At 30.1% G+C, this 27,952-nt stretch overlaps 6 protein-coding genes across 9 annotated transcripts; 4 read left to right on the top strand and 2 right to left on the bottom strand.

Annotated features, from left to right (window-relative positions):
• Positions 1-351: 351 nt before the first annotated feature.
• Positions 352-3,398, bottom strand: LOC130665524 (guanine nucleotide-binding protein subunit beta-5). The gene is made up of 3 exons (XM_057465959.1): positions 3,192-3,398; positions 2,734-2,977; positions 352-1,907 (listed from the first exon to the last, which is right to left on the bottom strand). Exons 2-3 carry the CDS (start codon positions 2,837-2,839, stop codon positions 964-966), a joined length of 1,050 nt encoding a protein of 349 aa, XP_057321942.1. The 5' UTR covers positions 2,840-2,977; positions 3,192-3,398; the 3' UTR covers positions 352-963.
• Positions 3,399-3,800: 402 nt separating this feature from the next.
• On the top strand, positions 3,801-6,579 carry LOC130665521 (ATP synthase subunit alpha, mitochondrial). The gene is made up of 6 exons (XM_057465956.1): positions 3,801-3,980; positions 4,309-4,422; positions 4,538-4,887; positions 4,965-5,848; positions 5,940-6,057; positions 6,120-6,579. The coding sequence occupies exons 1-6, from the start codon at positions 3,915-3,917 to the stop codon at positions 6,232-6,234; spliced, it is 1,647 nt and encodes a 548-aa protein (XP_057321939.1). The 5' UTR covers positions 3,801-3,914; the 3' UTR covers positions 6,235-6,579.
• On the bottom strand, positions 6,245-10,337 carry LOC130665522 (elongation factor Tu). The gene is made up of 4 exons (XM_057465957.1): positions 9,528-10,337; positions 9,071-9,442; positions 8,822-9,013; positions 6,245-6,899 (listed from the first exon to the last, which is right to left on the bottom strand). The coding sequence occupies exons 1-4, from the start codon at positions 10,110-10,112 to the stop codon at positions 6,615-6,617; spliced, it is 1,434 nt and encodes a 477-aa protein (XP_057321940.1). The 5' UTR covers positions 10,113-10,337; the 3' UTR covers positions 6,245-6,614.
• Positions 10,338-12,031: 1,694 nt separating this feature from the next.
• LOC130665525 (eukaryotic translation initiation factor 3 subunit G-like) lies at positions 12,032-14,320 on the top strand. 3 transcript variants are annotated; one of them, XM_057465961.1, is made up of 2 exons: positions 12,032-12,221; positions 13,217-14,320. In XM_057465961.1, the coding sequence occupies exon 2, from the start codon at positions 13,219-13,221 to the stop codon at positions 14,077-14,079; it is 861 nt and encodes a 286-aa protein (XP_057321944.1). In that variant the 5' UTR covers positions 12,032-12,221; positions 13,217-13,218; the 3' UTR covers positions 14,080-14,320. The 3 variants fall into 3 exon arrangements, with proteins under 3 accessions (XP_057321944.1, XP_057321943.1, XP_057321945.1); XM_057465960.1 differs by having other exon boundaries at positions 12,033-12,217; XM_057465962.1 differs by lacking the exon at positions 12,032-12,221 and adding an exon at positions 12,237-12,373.
• A 1,475-nt stretch (positions 14,321-15,795) lies between these two features.
• LOC130665523 (ribonucleoside-diphosphate reductase subunit M2 B) lies at positions 15,796-18,902 on the top strand. The gene is made up of 6 exons (XM_057465958.1): positions 15,796-15,956; positions 16,525-16,626; positions 16,710-16,895; positions 17,294-17,758; positions 17,835-18,053; positions 18,635-18,902. The coding sequence occupies exons 1-6, from the start codon at positions 15,888-15,890 to the stop codon at positions 18,782-18,784; spliced, it is 1,191 nt and encodes a 396-aa protein (XP_057321941.1). The 5' UTR covers positions 15,796-15,887; the 3' UTR covers positions 18,785-18,902.
• A 1,128-nt stretch (positions 18,903-20,030) lies between these two features.
• On the top strand, positions 20,031-27,692 carry LOC130665034 (BLOC-3 complex member HPS4). 2 transcript variants are annotated; one of them, XM_057465279.1, is made up of 3 exons: positions 20,031-20,460; positions 21,796-23,914; positions 25,334-27,690. In XM_057465279.1, exons 1-3 carry the CDS (start codon positions 20,453-20,455, stop codon positions 25,733-25,735), a joined length of 2,529 nt encoding a protein of 842 aa, XP_057321262.1. In that variant the 5' UTR covers positions 20,031-20,452; the 3' UTR covers positions 25,736-27,690. The 2 variants fall into 2 exon arrangements, with proteins under 2 accessions (XP_057321262.1, XP_057321261.1); XM_057465278.1 differs by lacking the exon at positions 20,031-20,460 and adding an exon at positions 20,546-20,701 and having other exon boundaries at positions 25,334-27,692.
• The last annotated feature ends 260 nt before the right edge of the window (positions 27,693-27,952 follow it).

Genomic DNA, 27,952 nt, shown 5'->3' with positions numbered 1-27,952 from the left:
AATCAGGATGGCAATTTTACGCACATGGGTCGAAATGTCGTTCTTTATCTCTGGTGATATGCGTGGCACACAATTGTAAGGAAGAGACTTTTTGATTGATAAAATGAACAAAATATGCAAGTACCCAATTGGCCATAAATTAAATTTATCATGAGGGTTGAAATTAGTGAAGTTAACTAACATTAATAATTAGAATACAATTTCAATGAATTCAACTCAATATCACACATAAACTAAACATAAAATTTCAAAGTAATTTTATAGACGCGTTTATAAAAAAAAAGTTAAATACCTGCCATTTGTTTATTTTTTTCTAAATTCACTTATTATATAAATAACTAGTAATACCAATTTCATTTCATACTATATATTTTATTTCTACTCTTTGATTTTGATTCATTTTTATACAGCACCGCTTGTGAATCATAAACAATACAACTTCTAGTCTGCCAAACAAAAGTTTTTTGTCTTTTTTTTTACAGAAACAGTAACTGAGGATCCAGCCTAATACATAGTAGATATTTTGCTTTTAGTAATATTGGTGCGTTAATACAACTTAAAATTTCAAATAAATATACAAGTATTTTAATACTATCCTCATTTCAATAACTCTAATTTTTCTTATTCTAAATGTATTCATGTCATGATGATTTATGTGAGGACTCTTACTCTCATAACAACAAATCATAAATATAATTTAGCATATCATATTTTGTATTAGCTTATGTTCATTCATTCTTTCATTCATAGCTGTTATTATTATCATTACTATTACTATTGTTATTATTATTATTTTTTTTTTTACATATATGATAATCAACATCATTATACTACACGCGTGTCATGTACAATATCTAGAACTTATTTAAATGCACATTGGTACTTTTTTATCACACACGTGATCAATAATAATCAGTGGACTTAATAAATAAATTAAAATAATAGAGTAAAATTGGGATATATTTAAGCCCAAACACGAAGAGTTGCGTCCCAGCTGCCAGTAGACAAGGCAGTTCCGTCTGGTGATACTCGAAGACAAGAAACTCGATTTTCATGCCCGTAAAGCAAAGCCACTCTTTGGCATTTCAATGTATCCCAGATGTTGACAGTGTAATCATTGTACCCAGCAAATAACAAACGACCACTGACACTTAAGTCGACAGAATTAGCGCCAAAGATAATGCTCTCTTTCGCATAAACTGCAACTTCCTTATCAGCACGTAGATCAAATAAGCGGCACGTGGCATCGTCTGATCCTGTAGCAACAGCATCACCACCGGGATGAAATCGCACTGAATTAACATCAGACTCGTGGCCTTCAAAACTTTGAACACATTGGCCACTTCTCATGTCCCAGATTAGAACCATTTTGTCGCAGCTACCGGACACAAAAGTATTGCCGGTTTCACTGGGTGCCAGATCAATAGACATCACGTCGCCGGAATGTCCATGAAAGTTCTGTAGCAGTTGTCCGCTTTCGACATCCCAAAGTGCACAAGTACTGTCGCCGCTACCAGTCAAAATCTGCTGATCACTATTGGGAAATACGCAGCAAGACATATAAGATGTATGAGTACCGACAGTCTTTTTTTTCGTGCTCACGTCGTCTTCCAGACTCAAAGGATAAACGGTTACTTTGTTATCAAGACCTCCACAAGCGACCAAAGCACCACTTGGTGCATAAGCGCAGGCCATCACCCAAGTCGTAGGCATTGTGACAGCATGCTCTTTATTAGTAGTAAAAGCATCCCATATTATCATCTTTCCATCTTGAGATGAGGATACTATATGTCTTTTATCTGGAGACCAGTCTGAGCATAACACTTTGGCTTGATGACCCTTGAGAATTCTTCGAGGCTTAACATTTATACAGTTTATAGGCTCTAATCTATCAGCAACATCTAGCACTAGAGTGAGAATATCATAGTATTTAAATATTACAATAAGTTATTTTATTATGAGTGTAAATGTAGCAGACATATGACAATATTTTAATTACATATAAAAAAATTAAATAATTTTGAATTGTCTAAACATGGATTTTTTTATTTTTATTTTACAACCATTTTTTTATTTATTATTTCAAAGTTTTGAAAATTATCAGATGTCCGCTAACTTTACTATCATTATTTTATTTAAACTAATGAGTGTGAATGTAGCAGACATGAGACAATTCATAAATGTAATAAAATAATAAAATCTTTATAAAATGCACGTACTGATTTTTCATTGATTTAAATATTCATTTTTTAATTTTTATTCTCCTAACATTTTATTAATTTATTCAAAAATTTAAAAATTGACTGTCAGTTACACTTACACTTTAAATTATCAAAGATACTGAAATTAGCCGTCAAATAATTTTTGAATTTTTTTCGAAATGATGAATTGTAAAAAAATGTACCAGATATAAGACAAATTTAAAATTATAAATAAATAGAGTAAATAATTAATAAAATAAAATTTTTAAAAAATGCGCATTTAAAAAATTTTTAAACTATTAAGTTCATTTTTAAAATTATTTACTCTATTTATTTATAATTTTAATCTTGTTTTATATCTGCTACATTCATACTCATAAAAAATTGCACTTATGCTTTTTAAATTTTCTGCATGTGCATATTTTAATTTTTTTTTTAATCCAATTGTTGAAAAAAAAATCCTAAAATTTTCAATTGTCTGCTAACTTCAGGGTCATAAACTATCATAATAAACAAAGAAGTAGGAACTTACGAGTGACATCATTCAATTTTTTCCTTTCATCTTCCAGCCGAATTTTCAAACTTTCAGCTTCTTTTTCTAATTTTTCTATTTGCTCTGTTTCAGTAGCAGAATCCATTTTCCCTCACTCGTATCCACGTCCGTGATTAGTTCAGGTACTCGTATTTATTTTCATAAATATTTCAAATATTTTTAACTCGCCATAAGTATGTTCTTATTGTTTTCACTCATTTTTCAACAGTTTATCTGACACGCGCTGCAAGAATACGACATATACATGGATAGATTATTATTAAATACTATAAATATGTATGTATGTATATGTACAAATATATATGTATATATATACATATATGTATGTACACATGAATATAACATCAATCAATACGCATCAATAAAAGAAAGTATTATGAATTATTAACATACTGTTATTTTAAAAGTTTAATTTAAATTCAAAATAAAATAGTTACCTCGTGTCAGTTTATTATTAGCCAATAAATTAATTAATTAATCAGATCATTTTTATTTATAATAAATATTTAAAAAGAGTAATAGCTGCACACAACTAGGGCTAAAACAGAAAATTTTTTATTGATGCGCAGTGTTTTAGCGTCGACCCTCATTGGTCCACATTCAGTTTCCAGTTTGTTGACTTTTTTTCACTCACTATTTTTTTATATATTTATTAAATCATTATTGATTTAATAATTCATATCTCGTTAAAATATATGATAATTATTTGACTCCAAAATTATATCGTAATAAAAAAACTGTTTATATTTTTTAAATTTTCGATACTGAAGTCAGCTGACGTTTAATAATTTTTTAAAGCCTCAAATTATAAAAAAAAATATTCAAAAAATTGCATCTATAGATTTTTAAATTTTCTACATCTGCATATTTTTAGTTTTCATTTTTGGGCAGTTGATTTTTTTAAAATAAAAGCCGAAAATTATGAATTGTCTGTCGACTGATCGGGTCATTTGAATTTCGCGCGTTTAAAATTTAGTGTTTTAAGGAGGCGCGCATCACTTCCGGCGCATAATTTTATCAATGGTTCTGCGCAAGACGACACACTGCGACGGTGGAGTAATAAGTGGGATCTTAGGGTCGTTCTTCCGCTAGTGCTTTTACTCCGGACGTCTATCGAAAATAAAATTTCAGTCCGTAAAACGGGCGATTAATATTCAACCATGTCTCTGATGACCCTCCGTTTGGCTGCTGCTGTGGCAAAACAACTGCCAAATGCCACTGTACAGGTAATATTTCATTATTCATTATCATTAATTAAACCTGGGGCAAAAGTCTTTCAGTAGGACACTGCCTTGAGATTTTTTCTGCCGACATTTTAGTCTTGATAAGTAACACCGGTCATTTTACAACCACTAATTCATATGTATGATTTAAAACCACTCATTTTTTTATATATCTCATATATAAATAATGGGTATTTAGTTTTATTATTTTTTGACTTAATTTTCGGTGTATTACATAAACACAAGAGTCACAAGTTATGTAATACACAATATGCAGCCTACTATAGATTTCCACTTTGGCATGAATGAAAAAATTTTTTTTTAATTTCAGATTAAATGGCCAGCAAGTGCAATTGCATCTCGCAAATATCATGTTTCATGCAGCCGACGATCAGCTGAAATCTCTGCCATCTTGGAAGAACGAATTATGGGTTCAGCCCCAAAGGTTCGTCAGCTAATAGATATTTTTTTTTTTATTAATTAATTTCGCGCACCTGAGCCACTCAATCTTGAAACGCTCATAATTTAAAAAAATATTTATTTTAAAAAATAATTACCAGGCTAATCTTGAAGAAACTGGACGTGTGCTGAGTATCGGAGATGGTATCGCTCGTGTGTACGGTTTGAAAAACATTCAGGCCGATGAAATGGTGGAATTCAGCTCGGGTTTAAAGGGTATGGCCTTGAATTTGGAACCCGATAACGTCGGTATCGTCGTATTCGGTAACGACAGACACATCATGGAGGGTGACATCGTCAAACGTACCGGAGCCATCGTAGATGTTCCCGTTGGTGACCAACTTCTAGGGCGTGTCGTTGATGCTTTGGGTAATCCAATTGATGGCAAAGGTCCATTGAACAACAAATTGAGGTTTCGTATTGGTACCAAAGCTCCTGGCATTATTCCGAGGTACATAAAGTGGTTTAATTATTTATTTAATAATAAATAAGTAACTGGTAACTTGAATAATCATTTTATTTCTACAGAGAGTCGGTCAGAGAGCCCATGCAAACTGGTATCAAAGCTGTAGACTCATTGGTGCCCATTGGTCGTGGACAGCGAGAGTTGATCATCGGTGACAGACAGACTGGAAAGACTGCTCTGGCTATTGATACCATCATCAACCAGAAGCGTTTCAACGATGCTGGTGAAGAGAAGAAGAAGCTGTACTGTATTTACGTTGCTATTGGACAGAAGAGATCAACCGTAGCCCAGATCGTAAAAAGATTAACAGACAGCGGTGCTATCAACTACACAATCATTGTATCAGCTACTGCTTCTGATGCTGCCCCTCTTCAATACCTTGCCCCTTACTCTGGATGTGCTATGGGAGAGTTCTTCCGTGACAATGGCAAGCACGCCCTCATCATTTACGATGATTTGTCCAAACAAGCTGTCGCTTACCGTCAAATGTCTTTATTGCTGAGACGACCTCCCGGACGTGAGGCCTACCCTGGTGATGTATTCTACCTCCACTCTCGTCTTCTTGAAAGAGCAGCCAAGATGAATGAATCTCTTGGTGGTGGTTCTCTTACTGCCTTGCCTATTATTGAAACCCAGGCCGGAGATGTGTCTGCTTACATTCCCACCAATGTCATTTCCATTACCGATGGACAAATTTTCTTGGAAACCGAGTTGTTCTACAAGGGTATCCGACCTGCCATCAACGTCGGTTTGTCTGTATCTCGTGTAGGATCTGCTGCTCAAACTAAAGCCATGAAGCAAGTCGCTGGTTCCATGAAATTGGAGTTGGCCCAATACCGTGAGGTCGCAGCTTTCGCCCAGTTCGGTTCTGATTTGGATGCTGCCACTCAACAGCTTCTCAGTCGTGGTGTCCGACTTACTGAGCTTCTCAAGCAAGGACAGTATGGTAATAAAAAAATCCATTTTTATTTTTAAAATTTATTTATTTATTCATATATTTTATAATGGTTTTAAATATTTTTATTTTTATAATTTAGTACCCATGGCTATTGAAGAACAAGTAGCTGTAATTTACTGTGGTGTCCGTGGTTACCTTGACAAAATGGAACCAAGCAAAATCACTGCCTTCGAAAAAGAATTCCTTGCACACATCAGGTAAAAATTTATTTTATATCAGTCGTAAGTTCAGTGTTATAATTATTTATTTATTTTTACAGAGCATCACACAAAGACCTGACTGGTACCATTGCCAAGGAAAACATCATCAGCGAATCATCTGACGCTAAATTGAAGAAAGTTGTTACCGATTTCCTCGCTTCATTTGGAGCGTAAAAACATCATATATTTAATTAAATGTGTCGTTCAAATGTTCATAGCTAGTTACTCGAACAGTGTCGTTAAGCTGTGCTGAAGTCAACGTGAGAATCAGTATTTAAATAGTTTATAACTATCGATACTGCACGACCATTGACAAGAGCACATTCACATTTTTTTAATTTCACAGGATGAAAATTTTAACCATCGTGCGTACGCGTTAGAAAAAAATAATAATAAAACAAAACTATAAATAAATTACATATATAAGTAAACAAGTGGATGAATGACGCGTTCGTCTTTAATAAAAATATATTAACTAGAGGTATCTCTTGTAATTAAAAAATAAAAAAACCAACAATATTTCAGTTTATTTATTTATTTTATTTACAAAATTTTTATTGCTTGCTTTTTAATCCAGGCAATACAAGTAGATTTAGTTTTTTTTTATCAACTACCAGAGGTTTTAGTATCTTTGTTATTATGCCAGTTGCTACTGTATTTCTTCCTTCTCGAACTGTAAAGGTCTGGCCTATCATCATCGGCATTCGTTTGATGAGAGTCAGTTTTGTGGAACACTGCTCGCCAGGCATCAACATATTGTTTCCTTCCTCGAGCATCAAATCGAAGCGGCATTGTACTGACCATGTTGAACTGTAAATTGGTGTGCAATGACCTGTCGACTATAACAGAAATCCATCAATAACATACTCGAGTAAATAATTAAAGAATGCGCATAATCCAAGACTCAGGATTATGGGACCGTTCATAAAATACGTTCGCACTTATGGGGGCGAGGGGGTGTCGCTTACTGTGACAAGATGTAACCAGGGGGTCTAAGGAAACGTGACGTTTGCAGCTCATCAAAAAACTTTGAAAATTTTTCTCGGTTTATTTTTTTGTTACGACAGAGTCATTCGTTTCATATTTGTAAATGTATGAATATTTCTGTCATAATGAGGAAAGATTTATCATTTGTGACGTAATTTTGATAGGGAATCGCAAAAAATGTGACAGCGCGACGAAGGAGAGAGGGGGTCTAAAAAGATAAAATTTTGGGTGACGTATTTTATGAACGGTCTCTATGTAGTTTACTTGTAGGAATTACAATAGTTTACGCCGTTTTAAAGTTACCGTCTTGATGATGATCAAGGTAATCTAGGACATGTTCAGAAAAACACTGGAGATTGATAAATATTTAAGCAGATGGTTAGTAAATGGAAAGTCACGTGGTTTAATTAGAACTAGAGGAGCGAAAGAATACTAGGGGCATGTTCAGAAATTTACTCTGGAAAAGAACCTCTGCGTTCATTAAAGCTGGGCCGTACTTAACGAAATCTCGAATTTTAGATTTCTAATTACGTTTTGAATATTTATGGGACTCGAATGATAAAAATTTTCCAGTTTGACTTCTGCTTTTTGTCGGAAGCTAAAAAAATCGCTGTAATGATAATTAATTAATAAATAATTAGAAATCTTAAATCCGAGATTTCGTTAGGTCCGGCCCAGTTATAAACCGGGGAACAATTCGAGTACCATAACGCGTTCATAAACTCCGCAAGTAAATGCAGTATCTAGTACTCTTTCGTTCCTCTAGTTTTAATTAAACTTGATGACTTTTCATTTACTAACCGTCTGATTAGATATTTACCAATTTCTAGAGTGTTTTTCTGAACATGTTCCTAAAATAAAACGTCAAGTATTATAATTTATTAAGCATATTAGTAAAGCCGTAATTCCTTTAATAACAAACGAGCAACCTGCAATCACTGTGTGACTGCCTTAATATCACTATTCAATTTATAAAATACGCATAAAAAAAGAATTTCTTGCCGCAAAAAATTTTAATTTGCACCAAGAAATTTGATGTATTATGAATTAAATACCAAAATTGTCTTGGGGCGAGAAAAGATTTTTTTGGTCAAGAAATAATTCCTTGCACCAAGTAATTTTTTCTAGTTCTAAATAAATTTTTGTTTTCAATTCACAATGCAAAAAATTTATTGGGGTAAGTAAAAATTTTCTTTAGACGAGTAAAGATTTTTTGTGCCAATGAATCCTTTTTTTTTCTATGCACACTTTTTTGGCTTTGAGAAGCTTCCTAAAACCAAAAGGGAGTATAAAAATCTGTCATTTTGGAACAAGTAACGCGATCTAAATAATATAGCTATATATTCAGTGACATTCAGTCATATTTAGTGACAGAATAATTAAAGTATTACTTTATTTAAAGAAAATAAATACGATCGTCTTTTTTCTCGCGTAATTTAAATGTAATTCGAATGATATAGATAAATCTATTTATCTCAATACTTGGCAATTAAAAAAAGTTTAAACTATGAAAAGGCCCAAATTCAAGTCAAGACCTATCTAATGATACCAATTCCAATAACATTAACTAATTCTATCATATAGATATGGCGGGAACAAAATTTTCCTTATTCTCTTAATAATATAGATTATTATTTATATTGCTGAATTAATTGTGATCGTGAAATTCGTGAATCGAACACGTAATTTAATTACTAGTCATATGCAAAATCGAATAAAAAATTCCATTCAATATTTTGTCGTAAAAATAAATAATATCCAAGAAAAAAAATACCGGTAAAGGTCTATGTCGTCCACCTTCCGCAGTTTCAATTAAAAACATCTGTGCTTCAAAATGATTTGTTGAAATAACTGAATCTCTTTGGCAGAGAATCATCCCTCTAAAAACATTATTATATTTGACATTTCTCAAAAGAACACCAATGTTTTCTCCAGCAAGAGCTTGTGGTACACTTTTTTGAAATATCTACACAAAAAAAAAAAACATTAATTTTTTTCAATGACAAAGAAGTAAAATTAATACCTGAATATCTCCAACAGTAGTACGAGTTTCCTGATTGAAACCCAACAAATCCGCAGATGAATTTTTTTTAATTGTTCCTCGCTTCAAAGTCCCCACAACTACGGTACCTCTGCCAGGTATATTTATCACATTATCAATTGGTAATAGAAAAGGCGCAGTGTAATCTCTTGTCGGAGTTGGCACATATGAATCAATAGTGTCCATCAATTCCATAATACATGGAACTCCGAACTTGGATTTCTCTCCCTTCAAAGCTAGAAGTGCCGAGCCACGTACAACTGGTGTAGCCAATCCATCAAATCCAACAGCACTCAGGAGTTCTCTGACCTCGATTTCCACCAGATCCAGTAGTTCATCATCTACAAGATCCGCCTGTAAACTATCCAATCAGTGATCATTGTTCAAATTTAATAATAAAAAATTAAGTAACCGCGTGAAAGTATTTTAAGATATAAACCTTATTAAGAAAGACAACGATATGTTTAACATTGAGTTGCTTGGCTAAAAAAAGATGTTCTTTTGTCTGTGGCATACATCCGTCATCAGCAGCAACCACCAAAATTGCCCCGTCCATTTGTGATGCTCCGCTGATCATGTTTTTGATGAAATCACTGTGACCTGGACAGTCTGTATGCGCGTATCTTCGTAATTTTGTTGAGTAACCGACATGGGCAATATTTATAGTGATTCCACGTGCTTTTTCCTCGGGGGCTTTGTCAATTTGATCAAACGGAACATATTTACAATTATTGTATTCTTCTGATAACACTTTGGTGATGGCTGCTGTGAGAGTTGTTTTTCCATGGTCCACATGACCTATTGTGCCTATATTACATATTTGTTGGTCTTCACTTACGTCAGAACTAAAATTCCTAGTAGAAGATGCTAATTGTTTAGCGACAGTACTTTGATTTTTTGAAAATACTGTCATGCAGCGTAACACTGAGAACGTCTGTTTGTTGTTAATTAAAATGTTTAATTGAACTTTTGAGACTTTCGTTACGTTATAAGCTGTTCGAAATACATTTTGTAAAATACTCATGATTTCGGTTAGATTTTTACCGGGTTATTTTAATTAAACTGAGTAATATGGTCACCATTAAATGGAGATTATGAGACGTGTATTTGAAAACATTAAAAAGTGTCTTGATGGTTTTTTTTTGAAAATCGTGGATTTATTTATTAATGAGAGGAGATTTTTTACAATAAAATATTTGTTTTCTGAATACAATAGCTAATTTTTTTATTTTTTATTAGCATGTGCATATTTACATCATGGAGACAGTTGTTTTTTTTATCCTGTAGAGCGCGTGAGAGTTTGGTTGCAGTTTTACGAGCGAAAATTCAAAAAATTTTTATTTAAATTACAGTAAAATTTTAATTTTCAAATTAGAAATTTAAAAAAAATAGAAGTAGTTTAAAATGGTCACTTTTTTTGGAAAAAATTTTTTTCGCGTGTGCGCAGATACCTAATAGCCACTTAAGTTTGAAATTGACAATGGAAATTATCGAAATTTGTTGACCGAATTTGCCGAAAATTTGACAGCAAAAGTTAGAAAGACAAATTTGCGCTTAATTTTTCCTCAGTTTGGAAGTAAATTTTTTTTACTAGAAGAAAACCCCGATAAAAGTTTCCTTGAATTTTTCGTCGAATGTCCGTCAATTTCGGGCTTTTCAGTTTTTGACGACAATTTTTATAAATCTTTTGAAGTGAATTTGCATTTTAATTCGGGTAGCAAATTTACGTCAAATGGCATAGCAAGTTATATAAAAATTGTCGTCAAAAACGAAAAAGCCTGAAGTTGACAGACATTTGAGGAAAAGTTCAAGGAAACTTTTGTGAAGTAAACTTTTGCTAAGCAAACTGTGCTATTAGGAAAAATATATACCCGATGTCCAACCATGAGTTGTATACAAACGTTAACTTATGGTTGGACATCGGGTATACATTTTGCATTTAAACGCAAAACAAATTATCAAATGAGTGTGAATGTAGCAGGCATCAGTAATGTAGCAGACATCAATATATTAATAAATAGAGTAAATATTTATTAAAATAAAATTTTGAAAAAATGCGCATTTAAAAAATTTTAAAATTGATAAGTACATTTTATATAAATATTATTTTTTAAATTATTTACTCTATTTGTTTATAATTTTAAATTTGTCTGATGTATGCTACATAACACATTCATAAATATCCCTGATTAAAAATACTGATTGAAAAGTATTAAAAACGATAAGAATTGAATACTTTTGAATACTTTCTATACCCCAAGGTTTTCATCTGGCGATAAATTTAATACTTTTCAATCATATTAAATCCAAAAATAAAATAAGAATTTCTGAACTTCCGAGGAATTGAAAAAGATTCAAATGAATTGATATTTTCAATCTTTCTGAATACTTTTCAATAACAAAATAATTTCACATTTCGAGTCACGTGTGGGATTGAAAAAGATTCAAATGAATTGACATTTTTGAATCTTTCTGAATCCTTCTCTATACCTAAATAGTTCGATATTTCGGATCAAGTGTAGGATTGAAAAGAATTAAAATGAATTGACATTTTTGAATCTTTCTGAATCCTTCTCAATACCAAAATAATTCCATATTGGAAGGTATTGAAATGATGAAAGATTGAATTACTTTCAATACTTTTGAATTCCATTTTAAGAATTACAAAGTATTCAATTACAAATGATTAAAATTTCAATTCCATTCAATACTTTCCAAAACCTCCGTATGAAAAGGATTGAAATAATTTTCAATCCTTTTCAATGAGTATTTTTAATCAGGGATAAACACTTGAAAAGTTACCGTTTTGTTAGCAATGAATTAATATTTGATTACATACATGTACATGGTGTGCAAGATTAATTCTAACCTAGTCATGAGATGCCATCTACCGGAAAATTTTAAACCCGTTTGTTTATTATTATTATTATTATTTTGTTTTTTTTTTTCATAAATGTCAACGCTGCTCCAAGAGTCCAGCTGTCATTTTCGTGCATTTTTTTACTACATACAATTGATGTTAAATATTCAATAATTTCATAGAATTAATTTTCATCAAATTCATATATTGATAGATTATAATAAATACTTAGAGAGTATTTAAATTATTTCTATTTTAAATAACCATAAGTAGGTATATATAAACAGAATGTATTGGCCTACAACTAACCTCTAATTATAAAACATCGCACGTGGATTAATTTCTATACTTTCAAATAATTTCATAAATTTTTATGATACTGAAGTTAGCCAACTTCTAATAATTTTTGAAATTTTTTAGAAACGGTAAATAATAAAAGAAAATATTTTTAAAAATTGCACTTATAGTTTTTTTTATTTTCTACATGTGCATATTTTTATTTTTATTATTTTTTTTTTTTAATGATTTGTTTAAAAAAATATCAAAAAATTGTTTGTTTACTTCAGGATCATTAATTTTTTTATTCTTTAATATTAAAAATACTTATTTTAAATAATAAATTTTAGTCAGTTTCGAAAACAAAAAATTGGATTAGAATTTTCTTTTTTAAAAAAAATTTATTTATTGAATTTTAAAAATGTCCGAAATTGGTCAATTACTTTATCATTTAATTTAAATAAATTTTTAATTATCAAAATTATTCATGTTGCCAATTAAATTTTTTCGAACTCCGGATCTGAGGGATCAAAGACCCGGACATTAAAAAAACCAGACAACTGAAAATTTTAATTATTTCATTAAAATGAACAAACTTGGGGCAGGTTTTTTTTTTTTAACGAACAACATTTTTTGTTTTTATTAAAATAAATTGATTTTGAATAATTATGAGAAACTTTTATCTAATAATTATTTTTTTATTGATCAAAATTTTTTAATTAAATTTATTTTAATAATCTTGCAGATATTTAGCAACACTATTAATTTTTTACTTTTTTTTTTGTCTACTTTTAAAAAAAAATTAACTTGCTAAATAGTTTTTTATCATTTACTTTCTAAAAGTTGGACGTTAAAAAACCCGGACAAAAAAGACCTGCCCAGATTGCCCCGGACTCTTGAAAAACCAGATGTCCGGAAAATTCAATAATTAACATTTTAAAAAATATTTTAATTATAAACAATGAATTAATAATAATTAATTATATCAACAGAAATGCCAGTAGCGTATGACGTTAAGTCCAGTTGGGCTGATGAAGTTGAAGAAGAAGGAGATGTATTGCCTTCACCATCAGAACAATATTTAAATGGAATGAAAATTCTTACTGAATATAAATTAAATGAAGACAATAAAAAAGTTAAAGTTGTTCGTCATTATAAAATTAAAAAAAGTATCGTATCAAAAGACATTGCAAAAAGAAAAAATTTGCCAAAATTTGGTGATTCAGCAAACGATAGACCTGGTCCTAATCCTGCTACAACAGTTGGCGCTGAAGATGTGTTCATGCAATTTATTTCTTCAAAAGAAGAAGAGAATAAAATGGAAGAAGATTCATTGGATAAATTGAAGAGTATGGGAGACAAGGGTATCGTTAAATGTAGAAATTGTTCTGGAGAACATTGGACTTCAAAGTGTCCATACAAAGATACTGTACTTGCTGGTGGTAAAGTTCCAGATGATAAAACACCAGCAGGACCACCTGGAGTGTCAGGTTCTTCAGCAGAACCTGGTAAAACTGGTAGCAAATACGTACCACCCAGTATGCGAGACGGTGGTAATAAACGTGGTGACAGCATGCAGATGCCACGACGCGACGACACAACAGCAATTCGTATTTCAAATCTTTCTGAAAGTACTAATGAAGCGGATCTTGAAGAACTCGTTAAACCCTTTGGTATCGTTCAGAAATTGTATCTTGCTAAGGATCGGCAAACAAATCTCTGCAAAGGTTTCGCCTATGTTCACTTTAAATTCAGATCAGAAGCTGCCAGAGCTATCAGTCATCTCAATGGTTACGGTTATGATCATTTGATTCTGAGTGTTGATTGGTCTAAACCTCCAGAGAAAAGCAATTAGATTTTATTTTATATTTTATCTCTACCAAAATCTGAGACTTGAAATTTTTTTTTTTTGTCCATTCAAAAATAATCTGGATCTCATTTTAAATGGCGGGAAAGTATTAGAATTTTAAAGAATTATATTTATTTTTAATTTTTGTATTTTACCGCCATTTGTTTGTTTAATTAGAACTAGATCAAGATTATTTTTTAATGTGATAAAGAAAATAAAATGTACAATAATAATTGTGTTTTATAAAACTCATGATTAAATGAATTGAATAAAAAAAAAATTGTTTAGTATTTTATTTTTCAATAATTTTATTTTCAGGAATAATTTATGTTAATCATTCGATTTTCAGTTAATTTTATTAGCTACTCATAAATAATTGAAAACTTAAATTCAAAAAAACTTTTTTTTAAAATTACAGGTAATAATACTTCTAAAAAATTTAATTTCACATTTTTTAAAAATTATTTTTGTCTAAAAATAATTTTTATAAAGTAAAAATTAAACTGAAATAAGAAAGTTTTGTGTAAAAACATTTTAATGAACGAATAGATAAAATCAAGGTAAGGAATTTTTTTTTATATATAAAAAAAAGAAATTATTTTTTTTAAATATCCATGTAGGTTCTACCATGATATCTCCCCAGACGAAATCTTCCCACGACAAAATCTCTCCAAGACAAAATCCGTTGAACACAATCTCTATTAACAAGATCTTATAATAATCTATATAATTATAATGATTTCTACACTTATGACTGGAATCGTATCCAGGTTTTTTTCACATTTTGTGTGTATATCATAAATAAATAGAATGTGTTACACAATCATGTATGAAATTCTGGGAAATTCCCAGCCCAAATTTGACATCATCGTCAATTGCTACAACTTGATATAAACTTACTGTGAAGTTAATTAAAATCACTGAACGTCAAATTTCTGATGTGATAATATGGCTATCAGAGATTGAACTGATAAAAATAATTTTAGAAACTTTATCCTGAGAGATTTTGTCGGGGTGATTTCGTTTAGAGAGATAAAGTCGTGTTATCATCCATGAAAAAAGATTTTATAAAAATTATAAAATTTTACTGGAGAAATTTTATTAAAATAAGAAGATTTTACTACACAATTTTTATAAAATTAAAAATATTTAAATAGTAGAAGAAATCAGATCTTATAAAATTGATACTCAATTTGTTTTGTACTGGAATTGAATTTTACGAAATCGTATAAAATTTTGATTGAAAACAAAAAACAATTTTGTAAAATTTCATAGGATTTTTTAAATTTTATAAAAATGTATGAAATCATAATTCCTATTGGGATGTAAAAATTGTTCAAAATTTCATAAATTTTTAGTCTCAGTATTCGAAATGGGAATTCTACAGAAAACGTAATACACATGCGCAAAAAATTTACTGTATTAACTGTTGGTAAATTATATACAATAAACAAATATGAGATTTATGAATTAGAATAATGTATGAATGATAATATTATGACTTAAAAACTTAATATTAATTAACGTAATTAATTTAACGTCATAATTAATTCATAATTGAGGTAATTATTTCAACCGAAGAATTTGGAGGCAAACTTCTGGCGTTTGATTGGTCAGCGAAACTTGCCGGCAGGTTGATTACCAAGTCGACCAATCAGAAAAAAGAAACTCGACATGTGTCGGCGATTATTTCAGGATTTGGCGCGAGAATTCACAAGCCTCTTCTTCAAGTTGTCACGTAGCATCATTTACCCGCCCAACAGACTCGAGGGAAGACTTCCAGTGACTTACATTGACTAAGAAAAATAATTATCATGGCTCTCGTTGAATCTACCAAAGAAAATATCTTCAGAAATCTCGAAAAGATGAAGCTGAAAGAAAATGTAAGTTGATTTATTTACATTTTATTAAAAATTCTCTATAAATTAAACCCGAATTTTCGAAACTTCCTTTTACTTTTACGCGCATTTACTTTTTTCTTATCTCGTTACCTATCAATTATTACAAGTCCGTTTTTTATTTTTAATCATAATCATTTTTAATTTTTTTCTCCACAAAATTTCCCACGTATCGATTTTTTTATTTTCTCTAGACAACTGTTTTTTTATTCGTATATTTAAAGTGAAAAAAATTAATTTATAGTCTAGGTAATTAATTTTATTGTTTATTTAACCTCAAGTTGATGAATTTTGTCGAGCTCAATTGTTTCTCTTCGCGTTTTGTATTTCCGCGAATATGCGCATTAAAGTACTGAGGTAAATTTATTATTTATAACAATAATTTATTTTATTTTCCTCAATATTCTCGATTATATTTATTTCCATTAGTACTGTAGTTACTCGCAGCTCTTTTGCAATAACGTGTAATCGTATCCGGTATTTCTGACCTTGAAAAAAAAGACAATACGTAAATTGACACTCATTCTAATAATTAACTGACTATTGTATTCAGATATCTCCAATCAAAAGAACTGAATCGCCTACCAAAGCATCTCCATCTAAAAAAATCTGCATGTCGCCTGAAATATCACGTGAAGTTGAAATAAAAACTCAGGTAATTTATAGCCTACGTTATTATTTTTTATTACCTCGTAAATATTTAATTTTCCGGACTAACCTCAATTTTTCACGGTGTAGGTCGCCCAGCAGGCAGTGAAAAAACTAGACTTTCAGGAAAATGGATTCGACCCCCAAATCGAGCCACTTCTGAAAGAAAACCCACGCAGATTTGTTGTGTTTCCGATAGAATGGCCCGATATTTGGGCCATGTACAAGAAAGCTGAAGCGTCTTTTTGGACAGTTGAAGAAATCGACCTTTCAAAAGTAATTTTGCTTATTTATTTTTCATGATACTGAAGTTAGCTGGCGTGCAATAATTTTTGGATTTTTTTAAAAACAATAAATCTGAAGAAAAAAAAATATTTAAGAAAATGCACCTGTAGTATTTTTAATTTTCTACATGTGCATATTTTTAGTTTTTTTTTTTTTGTAACAGATTTGTTAAAAAAAAAATCAGACAATTTTTTTTCGTCTGCCAACTCATGAGCGTGGATGTAACAGACAGACAAATGTAAAATTTTAAAATATTTTTTAAATTATTTACTCTATTTATTTATAATTTAAAATTTGTCTGATGTCTGGTACATTCACACTCATGCCAACTTCCAGATCATTTTTTTAAAAATGAATCATTCAAATAATTGTAATTTTTTTTTATCAAGGACAATGATCATTGGGTCAAGTTGACAAATGACGAGCGTAAATTTATTTCCCATGTACTGGCATTTTTCGCTGCTTCTGATGGAATCGTCAATGAGAATCTGGTAGAAAGATTCAGCCAGGAGGTACAAGTTACTGAAGCTCGTTGTTTCTATGGGTTTCAAATCGCAATTGAAAATGTTCATTCTGAAATGTATTCATTGCTTATTGATACATACATAAAAAATGACAAAGAACGAGATTATCTATTTAATGCAATCGAAACACTTCCATGTGTGACTAAAAAAGCTGAGTGGGCATTAAATTGGATAAGTAATGACAATGCAACTTTTGCTGAAAGAGTAGTAGCGTTTGCAGCCGTCGAAGGTATTTTCTTTAGCGGGAGTTTTGCCTCCATTTTCTGGTTAAAGAAGCGGGGATTGATGCCCGGCCTTACATTCAGCAATGAATTAATTTCTCGTGACGAAGTAATTATATTTAATTATTTATTATTAGTAATCAAAACTCTACCCATTTACTTTATTATTATTATTTTTTTTACAGGGATTACATTGCGACTTTGCTTGTTTGATGTTCAAACATATTATTCAAAAGCCATCCAAGCAGCGTGTTACTAGTATTATTAAGGACGCTGTTAAAATAGAACAAGAATTTTTGACTATTGCTCTGCCAGTTCAAATGATTGGAATGAACTGTGAGCTCATGTGTCGTTACATTGAATTCGTTGCTGATAGACTTCTTCTTGAGCTGGGTTGTAATAAGGTATATTTCATTATTATTTTATTTTATAAAAATAATGAATTTTAATTAAAGTAAGAGATCTAGTACCCGATCAGAGAACCAGTAACCCAGTCATTACATGCATGTGATCGGGTACTGGTTCTCTTACTTTATTTACTACACTTTACTAAGTATAGATATATAAATATATGGAGTGATCGGGTACTAGTTCCCTGATCAGATACTGGGTCCATTACCTTATGGATACTTTTTTTTTAATCTCAAGTAAAAGACCTAGTACCTGATCAGCAAACTAATACTTAATGACTTCATATATTTGTATATCTATATTATGAGAAATTTAGAAAATACAGATATACAAATATATGAGTGATCAGATACTAGTTCACTGATCGGGTACCAGGTCATTTACCTTGGATTTTAAAAAAAGTAATTATGAAGTAAAAGACCTAGTACCTGATCAGGAAGTTAGTACTCGATCATTCCATACATTTCTACATCTTTATTTAATAAATATAAATATACAAATATATGAGTGATCGGGTACTTGGTCTCTGACCTTGACTAATATTTTACTTGATGTTTTATTTTTTTTTTTACAGGTATATAATTCAGAAAATCCATTTGACTTCATGGAACATATTTCCCTTGATGGCAAGACAAATTTCTTTGAAAAAAAAGTCGGTGAATATCAAAAGTTTGGTGTAATGCCATCTGATTCGACTCAATTCACACTTGAATGCAATTTCTAAATTCGTTGAATTTTTTTTTTTTGTAAATAATTTTAATTAACTGCAATTCGACGATTTTCATATTAATGACTTTGACAATATAACAATTATTACTATTATACTTTAAAGAGATATGAAAGCGTTATTTTAATGATTAATCAATCAATCAATTAATTACTTAATTCATTAATTGACACCTATAAGTACTATTTACACTGCATACATATAATTTGTAATCTGACAATTTTTATATTTATTAGAATAAAATTTTATAAAATTGTACTTATTAAAAAAGATAGTATTAAAAAATATGTTTCATTATAAACAATGTCTTATATTTGTTCTATTGCTTACTCTCTCACTCGCTATTGCTTTCTCTTTCACTTGATATCGTTTACTCGATTTAAAAATATGAGATAAATATATTTTAATCTTTATTAGTTTTTTACTAATCAGTGGTATGATAATTTTTATATATTTTTAAATTTCAAATTTTTTCTTTCTATAATCTATTAGTTTTTGGAAAAATTCTTAAGCAAAATAATTTGAAATATGACTTTTTATGATCGTGAAGTTAGCAGTCAATTGACAATTTTCTGATTTTTTTTTCAACAAATCAATTAAAAAAAAAATAAATAAAAATATGTACTTGTAAAAAATTTAAAAAACTACAGGTGCAATTTTTTGAAATCTTTTTATTTAATATAATTTATCGATTAAAAAAAATCCAAAAGTTATTAGACGTCGGCTAATTACAGTATCATACTTTTTTTATGAACTTGAATTTGGCTGACAATTAGCATTTTTTTAAATTTTTGAATAAATAAATAAACTGTAAGAAGAATGAAAATTAAAAAATGCGTATCTGGATATTTGAAAAACCAGTAGGCGCATTTTCTTGAATTCCATTGTTTTGATTAATTAATTAATTAATTTATTTATTTACAATTTATAAAATGTATCATCTGCTACATTCACACTCGTCTTTTTTTATGATCCTGAAGTCAGCAGACAATTTTCGGATTTTTGTTTGCAACAAATTTAAAAAAAAAACTAAAAATATGTACATGTAGAAAATTTAAAAAACGACAGGTGCAATTTCTTAAATTATTTTTAAATAAATCCATAAATTATTTGACGTCGGCCAATTTCAATTACATAAAATAAAATTCTTATGAAAAATCAGTTTTAATAAAAAAAAAATTGAAATTTCTCCCGCGTAATTTAATAAAATTAAATAAAACGCGCGCGCATCTCTAAGATGGCGTAAAGAAAAAAAAATATCAACAGAATTGTGATGAAAAAAAAAAATTTCCCATCGAACATGAATGTGGGAGGTTATCTGGCTACTACGCAGCATCCATGCATGTATTCCTGATTATAGTCATCCTCCAGCTCTAACCCAAGTCTAAATTCTCGTCTTCTCTTATCTGTTATCATTTAGATCAATAACATCATGGCGCGACAAGTGCACAATGCCGCTGGTTGTTCAATATAAATAACAAGAAAAAATAAAATAATAACAAGAATTATTGTACAATAACATAAAATAATGAAGATGTTGACAGAATTACTGACGTATCAATATGTGATCGCTTGTACAGATAATTAACACAAGGACAAGTATAAAATAATTGATATTTGAATAGATTTTGAGTTGACAATCACGTCGTCCACAAAATCATCACCATGGCAAAGTACGTTGCGTAATAATTTTATTAAGTCTTTATCTAATTAAAACACCCGGTATGATAATGTATTGTTTACTAACGACACACAGTGCAACCTGAACACATATATTTTTTCATAAATATTTTCTTTAGTTTTTATTTTATTAATTTTTTTTAGTTTCTCAACATACCCCAGTTATTTATTTCTCTAAATGTCGCTTTTTAATTCATTAATATTTACTAGAGATAATGGAAATTTGAAGCTCGTGTGAGTTTATTTATTTAAAGTTACTGTGAAAAAATAACAGAGTGAACACGAGTGTAAATGTAGCAGACATAAAACTTTTTAATTGCATGTAAAAAAATTAAAAAATTAAAGTAATAAAATTTTAAAAAATGCATGTACTGAATTTTGAATCGTCTAAGCGTGTATTTGTTTATTTTTATTTTGTAAACATTTTAATTTATTATTTCAAAGTTTTAAAAATAGTCTGCTAACTTTACTATCATAGAGTGAACCCGGGTGGAATACAGAGCGAATGACTGTTTATTTATTTGATCTCGGAGTAAAATTCACTTCGAAAGAAAGTTTATTTTAATATTACAAGTCCGAATCTGAGTGAATGCAGATTTAAATAAAATCCGAATCACTCCCTATTTACTCCGTAAGCAGAGTGATTTTTTTTAAAACTACGAGTGATGGAGTGAATGCGAAGCGGATTACTGTGTATTTGTTTAATGTCTTTCGAGTAAAATTTACTCCGAAAAGAAGTTTATTATAATTTTTAAAGTCCGATTCGAAGTGAGATTATTTCCTAAAGAGAATTTATTTTAATGCTAAAACTCCGAATTGAAGTGAATGCAAATTTAAATAAAATCCAGATCACTCCGAATTGACTCCCAATTTTTATATGATTTTGAAGTTAGCAGTTAAAAATTTTCGAATTTTTTTTTTAAGAATTTAATTAAAAAAAAAAGAAAAAACTAAAAATATGCACTTGTAAAAAATTTAAAAAACTATAGGTGCAATTTTTCAAAATATGTTTTTTTTCAAATTTATCATTTTTATAAAAATCCAAAAATTATTAGACGGCTAATTTCAATATCATATTTATGATACTGAAGTTAGCCGACGTCCAATAATTTTTGGATTTTTTTGGAAACAATAAATTATTGAAAAAAAAATATTTGAAAAAATTGCACCTATAGTTTATTAAATTTTCTACATGTGCATATTTTTATATTTATTTTTTTTTTAAATTAAGTCGTTGAAACAAAAATTCGAAAATTTTTAACTGTCTGCTAACTTCAGAATCATATCATATTTTTTTATTAAAATGCATAAATTAATTATTTTTACAGAGAAATGATGATAGTTTTCATTTACGATACCACAAGGTGTCGTAAAGAAGAAGACGATCCAGCTGAAGCTGTCATGTATTTTCATCCAGCCTGGGTCTCACCAGCACAACGTCTCGCTCTAGCAGGTCAACTCATGGGTGTATATCAGTTTTTATCCACATGTTTTTCATCACCACAGCTGATAAATCTTCAAGGGGGTAAATTTGTTTTGAAAAAATTCAGCCACTACATTTTGGCAGTTGGTACCGACCGCAATATACAGGATTGGATACTCGAGCGACGTGCTAATTGTCTCGAGTCAATACTAAAATTTTTCCACTGTGATCTCGATACTATTCTCCAGTCATTTAATAACGACCGTAACAAGTTCACTGAAAAATTGTATCAAATGTTCGAAACTTATCTACCGATACTACAATACAGCGCTAATTTATTTTCCAACATGCCGATTATTAAATTACCAAGTACTGCAAGTAATGTCTTCCTCGAATCAATGCAAGTGCTGCAGTACTGCCAAGAGACGAGCGGTGTCTTCGGTGGCGCAATTTTTTATAATAATAAAGTCGTCGCAACTCAATTAAGTGCTGATTTAACTAAACAATTAGTGATAACTGATCCATATCGAATTAAAGCACCAGCTGATCGCATACCAACTGACTTTCATCTCCCAGTTGGTGTTCAATTACTGCGAGTTTACATTCAACGAAAACCCACTGAGCTTCCTGATGACACGAGTACTAAATCAAATAACATTTCCGGTCATACAGATTTAATTAAAAAATATAAAAAGTCCTTGCCATCCGGTATGAAGAGAGACACGTCTCGTATTTTTACGGTTCCTGAAGAAGGCGAGCCAGAACATACGGAACTACCGGCTGTTCCTCAGGAATTCCCACAACCAAAGCGCCCGCCCTCGATTCCTATTGGAAATTTCGAAAGAAAACAAGAGTATAAACAAAAATATCAAAACCCTTTGACTCCAAGTGTTTGTTCTACGCCTCTAAAGGATGTCAATAGAATTCTCCATGGTAATGCGGTGTCTATTTGCAAAGGGACTGATGAAGAAAAAGTTACTGAGAAGCCAGATGTCAAAGCACGAGAAAATGTCGACGATATTCCTGATGTCGTCAAAGAAGCCTTGAGATGTAAGCGATTTAATAAACTGCGAAGTGCAGCGCGAGAAAAATTTGATAAAAAAAATCGACGGGAGCCGTGGAATCGACGGAGTTCTAGTCTTACTGATCTAGAAAATACTCGTGACGCTACGGAAAAATTTATACTGAGTATTACTTGTAATATTAATCAATCGAAGACAATGATCGAGTCTCCAGAAAGTAAATTTTCAATGAAACGTTCATTCAATACCATCACGGATCCTTCATATCCAGTCTTCAGGTTTGACGGTCGTCCTGTATCTCAATCTCTGTACGATCATTACATTTCATCTCATTATCAAGAATTAGTCAAAGAACAAAGTACTGAATTTTCTCAACGCAATAAATTACTGACCAATGGTATCAGTAATTGCGATAAGACAACGGAATTGGCGAAAAAAAGTACCAATGACGAAAATCATATCGATGGTTTTGATACTGTGATTTCTGAGCTACCTGAGTCGCGATCTAATCCTCTAGATGTCAGATTAAATAGTAAATCACGTCAGGAAAGTTACCGAAGGTCGATGAGTTTACCTCTGAAGAGTCTCAATGCACCAGCAGATAGCGACGATCGAAGAAAATCAACTTCAGAAACTGGAGTGTCGTTCGATTTACCTCGACGTAAACTTGAAGGTCTTCAATTGACTCCTTTGATGTCTAAGTTGAGTCTGCTGGCGACTGATGAACGGACAAGTGGATTTTGTAGTAAAGAAACTACTCCCAGTGAATTTTGTGATTTATCAACATTATCAAGTAAATTTACGCGTAATAAATCGGAAAATATTAAGACTTCTGGTAACGGGGATGAAGATGAGGAAGACTTTTGGCTGAATGATAAAGAAGCTAATAAAGAGGGTAATTGTGAAAAGGCTGAACTTTTTATCTGTGGACAAAATAATATGGTACTGTTTCTTTTGATGGAAAATGGTACTGCCAATAATCCTGAATTGATATACAATCTCGTAAGTTGTTTTATTAATTTATGAGGAATGTGCAAATTTTTACGAATGTCAATCCGGATTTTAATATTTAATTTAATTTACTTCAAGTCCTGCTTGGAGTTGTGTGGGTTTAAATATTGGAATAGTTCATCTGAGAGAAGGTTCAGCGTTTGAATTATGGATTCGGCACTGGGATAAAATGGCTATGCTGCCGTGCTTAGAAAAAAGGGCAGTAACTTCACCTACTGCTTTTCTATTCAACTAATGTTAAATTAACATTGAGTAAGTGAACTTACTGCCCTTTTCCTAAGCACGACAGTATGAGCGTATAGGAAGTTTATGATAAAGTAAAATGTAAAATAGAGATGTAAAGAATTGTATAATTGATTTGATTCGATAGACTGTAAAAAATCGAGGGTGAATATGGATTTTACGATGATCGGAGTTCCAGAGCTTAAAAAAAAAAATTACTCTGCTGACGAAGTAAATAGAAATTTTTCTTTCAGCGGAGTGATCGTTCACTCAGCAAATTTTTACAGGGTGTAAATAATTAGGGACTGAACTATTCGCACATCCCTTGAAATTATATTAAAAGCACTCTCAGATTATACCCCCCACTTTTTAAAAATATTCAATGACTTTTAACTGTCATAACCGTATTAGAATTTCATTAATTAATTAAAAAAAATTTAAGGCCATTCTTAGACAGTGCCCTCACTATTTTAAAATATGCAATGACTTCCAACTGTTATAATCGTATTTATATAAATTTTATTAATTAATTATGATAGTAAAGTTAGCAGACATTTGAAATTGAAAAAAAAATTTTTTAACAGATAAATAATGAAAAAAAAAACATTTCTAAAAAAATGCACATGTCAGAAATTTCATAAACTATACGTGCAATTTTTCAAAATATTTTTTTTTAATATTTATTTTTTTGTTAAAAAAAATCCAAAAATTTTTGAATGTCTGCTAACTTTATCGTCATTAATTAATTAAAAGACAAACTAAAGCCTTAATTGAAAGAAGGACAATTTTGCCAAGATATAGAATTTTAAAAAATTACTTACAATTGTTATTAATTAGGAGTTAAACAAAATTTGGTAAATAAATTTGAGCCTACAAAATTTGAAAATTTGAATTATAAAATTGACATGAAGACTTTCCTAAAATTTATTTTCCAAATTTCGTTTAGCTCCTAATTGATGTCAACTGTAAGTAATTTTTTAAAAACATTTTCAGCGAAATTGCACTGACATCCTTTTTTAAATTAATGCTGTAATTTTTTTTTAATTAATTAATTAAATTTTAATACAATTATGACAGTTGAAAGTCATGGAAAATTTTTAAAAAGTGGGGGGCACTGCCTGAGAATAACTTTAATTATTTCACAATTATCTAGATTCACAATAAATATTTTGTCTTTTTATTTTTCAGTGGAAAACTTCAATGAACACTTTGGGACATTTAGAGTCACGTCTGCAGCATTGTCTAGATCCTTTGCCATCTGGAGAACACAAAGAGCTGTACAGTGTACTGAGTGTCGATCCACAATGGGATACTCTTGACCGTTCAGGTCTCTGGGGTGTTACGGAGCTGGACATCGTCTCCTCACTACACAATCGTTTTTCCGAGTCCAGTAACCTCACAGACATCATTGTCAGGACTGATGACACTGTCGTTTACGGAAGCCAGTGCGGCAAGACTCAGATATTTTACCAACAAGCCGTAGCATCCAGTGCCTCAGGTGGACTGCCGACACCCGCAGATCTTATGGGTGTCGTTCCTCTTAAGGCTAAACGTCGCCTTGAACGTGACCACGGAATAATTATTTTATAAAAGATTAAAAATAGAAAAAGAAAAAAAAATCCTTGCCAATTTGCTTATTTTCGTTGAGAATTTGCTGATATATATAAAAATGCCAATAACTATTTGCAATATTTGCGATGTAATTTACTGTTTATTGATCATCGGGTTGATTCCCGAGCTATTTTCTATGTGTATTTTTGTAACTATGACATTGACAGTTAAAATTTTTTCACTTGACGTTATTTCCTATGGAATTTATCGTAAATTGACTACTACTGAAAGGTAATAAGAAAATATTAATAATAATAATGTGTGAATTTATATATGTGATAAATAATGTCTTAATATTTTAATTAATGACAATCATTTTAATTTAATTAAACTATTTTATTTAATTAATTAATTAAAATGATAATATTTAATAATCCGTCGCAATTTAAAAAGCTTTACTGTCCATTACGAAGCCATTCCATTTTTGCTTGCACGATGCTGATAAATTATCCAATTTTTTTTAGGTAAATATTTAAAATTATATAGATACATAAATTCAATTATTTTATAAATTTATCGTTGTTAATTATAATTGTTAGTCGACCTGCAATATGTAATCTTAGTCCTGTAGGATAGTATTATTTTTCGTAATAGAAAATTTTATAATGAAAATAATGAATTTTTTGTGATTGTAGAAAATTATTTTAATTTTGTTAATGGATATTAATTGATCCAGTATTTTATCTAGATAATAAGAAAAATATTAGTTATAATTTAATAAACTTGATACTTTACTCTGATTCTTATAGAAATATTTACGATTTTAGTCGTTCTGTGCATGGGTTTGATCCCGGCGCTGAGCGAGTAAAGTCAGTAGTGATTGTCCTGATTAAAAACATCGATTGAATTCGGTTGGAAAACTATAATCGGGTCTAATTGGAAATTCCCGATTGGCTTTCAATCAATTTTTACCGAAAAGTTTTGAATGAATCCGATTGAAAGTTAATCGGAAATCGAAAAAAAAAAATTATAATTATTTTCCGATGGAATCTGATTAAAAAATTTCAATCGGAAATTCTCGAATCACTTTCAATCAATTTTAATCGGAAAGTTCCGAATGATTACGATTGAAAGTTAATCGGAAATCGGAAAAAAATTATTATTTTTCGATTGAATTTAATTCAAAAATTTTAATCAATTTTAATCGGAAAGTTCCGAATGATTACGATTGAAAAGTAATCGGAAGTCGAAAAAAAAGTCTTATTATTTTCCAATGGAATCTGATTAAAAAATTTCAATCGGAAATTCACGAGTCACTATCAATCAATTTTAATCAGAAAGTTCCGAATGAATCCGATTGAAAGTTAATCGGAAAGAAAATTATTATGCTCCGATTGAATCTAATTAAAAAATTTCGATCTAATCGGATTCAATCGAAAAATAATTGAGAAAAAATTATTATTTTCCGATCAAATTCGATTGAAATATTTCTATTAGATTCAATCGGATAATAAACGATAAATAAATTTGTATTCAAATGAAATCCCATTGAAAAATTTAAATCAGATTCACTCGGATTTAATCGAAGTTTTTATTCAGGGTGATTTCGCGTAAGATTTCAAAATCTCTAATTCAATATTAATTTCATTTTTTTTTCTTGTAATTTTAAATTTGAGAAAAACAAATTCGTATTTTTTTATTTAATTGAATCTTAATCCGTCTAGTCGCTGATGGTTGTTCGATCGGTTTCAGTTAATTTACATACTTATCATATTAAATTTATCAACATTTTTTATTGATTTTAAATTATTAAATGACATGTTATTAGCAATAGTTGATTACCTCTAGTTAAAACAATTACATTTATAAATTTATTTAATAAACAATTTCAAATATTTTCCTCTTCGTGTTTTTTTTAATTCAATATGTTATTGTATTAAATTTTTCAATAAACATCAAACTTATTTATGATTTGACGCACAATTTCTCAAATCATTACGTATTTGATAATTATCCTTGAGTACTTTAAATAAATATTTACGTAAATAAAGAAAATATTGTAAATTATTCTCTACTCGATTACTGTTTACTGCAATAATAATAAATTATTTAATTGAAAATGTCACGATAGTTATCGAAATTTCGCTCAATTGAAGTGATATAATTTAATAAATATACAAGTTTTTTATTGTAAATATTTATTGTTTGTCTAGATATAGAAATGTATGTAATTAAATTGGGGATCGTATTTTTTTG

This window comes from Microplitis mediator, chromosome 3 (assembly GCF_029852145.1).
Source record: "Microplitis mediator isolate UGA2020A chromosome 3, iyMicMedi2.1, whole genome shotgun sequence".
NCBI classification, from domain to species: Eukaryota; Metazoa; Arthropoda; class Insecta; order Hymenoptera; family Braconidae; genus Microplitis; species Microplitis mediator.
The sequence above is the reverse complement of the archived record's forward strand: the minus strand, read 5'-3'. Positions and strand labels throughout refer to the sequence as shown.

Coding starts and splice junctions, on each gene's coding strand:
- LOC130665524 (XM_057465959.1), bottom strand. CDS start 2,839: ATGGATTCTGCTACTGAAACAGAGCAAATAGAAAAATTAGAAAAAGAA. Junction 1,908..2,733: donor AAAATTGAATGATGTCACTC/GTAAGTTCCTAC, acceptor TTCTCACTCTAG/TGCTAGATGTTGCTGATAGA.
- LOC130665521 (XM_057465956.1), top strand. CDS start 3,915: ATGTCTCTGATGACCCTCCGTTTGGCTGCTGCTGTGGCAAAACAACTG. Junction 4,423..4,537: donor TTATGGGTTCAGCCCCAAAG/GTTCGTCAGCTA, acceptor AATAATTACCAG/GCTAATCTTGAAGAAACTGG. Junction 4,888..4,964: donor GCTCCTGGCATTATTCCGAG/GTACATAAAGTG, acceptor TTATTTCTACAG/AGAGTCGGTCAGAGAGCCCA.
- LOC130665522 (XM_057465957.1), bottom strand. CDS start 10,112: ATGAGTATTTTACAAAATGTATTTCGAACAGCTTATAACGTAACGAAA. Junction 9,014..9,070: donor CTACTGTTGGAGATATTCAG/GTATTAATTTTA, acceptor TTTTTTGTGTAG/ATATTTCAAAAAAGTGTACC. Junction 6,900..8,821: donor GACGACATAGACCTTTACCG/GTATTTTTTTTC, acceptor TTTCTGTTATAG/TCGACAGGTCATTGCACACC.
- LOC130665525 (XM_057465961.1), top strand. CDS start 13,219: ATGCCAGTAGCGTATGACGTTAAGTCCAGTTGGGCTGATGAAGTTGAA.
- LOC130665523 (XM_057465958.1), top strand. CDS start 15,888: ATGGCTCTCGTTGAATCTACCAAAGAAAATATCTTCAGAAATCTCGAA. Junction 16,896..17,293: donor AAGAAATCGACCTTTCAAAA/GTAATTTTGCTT, acceptor TTTTTTATCAAG/GACAATGATCATTGGGTCAA. Junction 17,759..17,834: donor AATTAATTTCTCGTGACGAA/GTAATTATATTT, acceptor TTTTTTTTACAG/GGATTACATTGCGACTTTGC.
- LOC130665034 (XM_057465278.1), top strand. CDS start 20,646: ATGTCGCTTTTTAATTCATTAATATTTACTAGAGATAATGGAAATTTG. Junction 20,702..21,795: donor AATGGAAATTTGAAGCTCGT/GTGAGTTTATTT, acceptor TTATTTTTACAG/AGAAATGATGATAGTTTTCA. Junction 23,915..25,333: donor CTGAATTGATATACAATCTC/GTAAGTTGTTTT, acceptor TTTATTTTTCAG/TGGAAAACTTCAATGAACAC.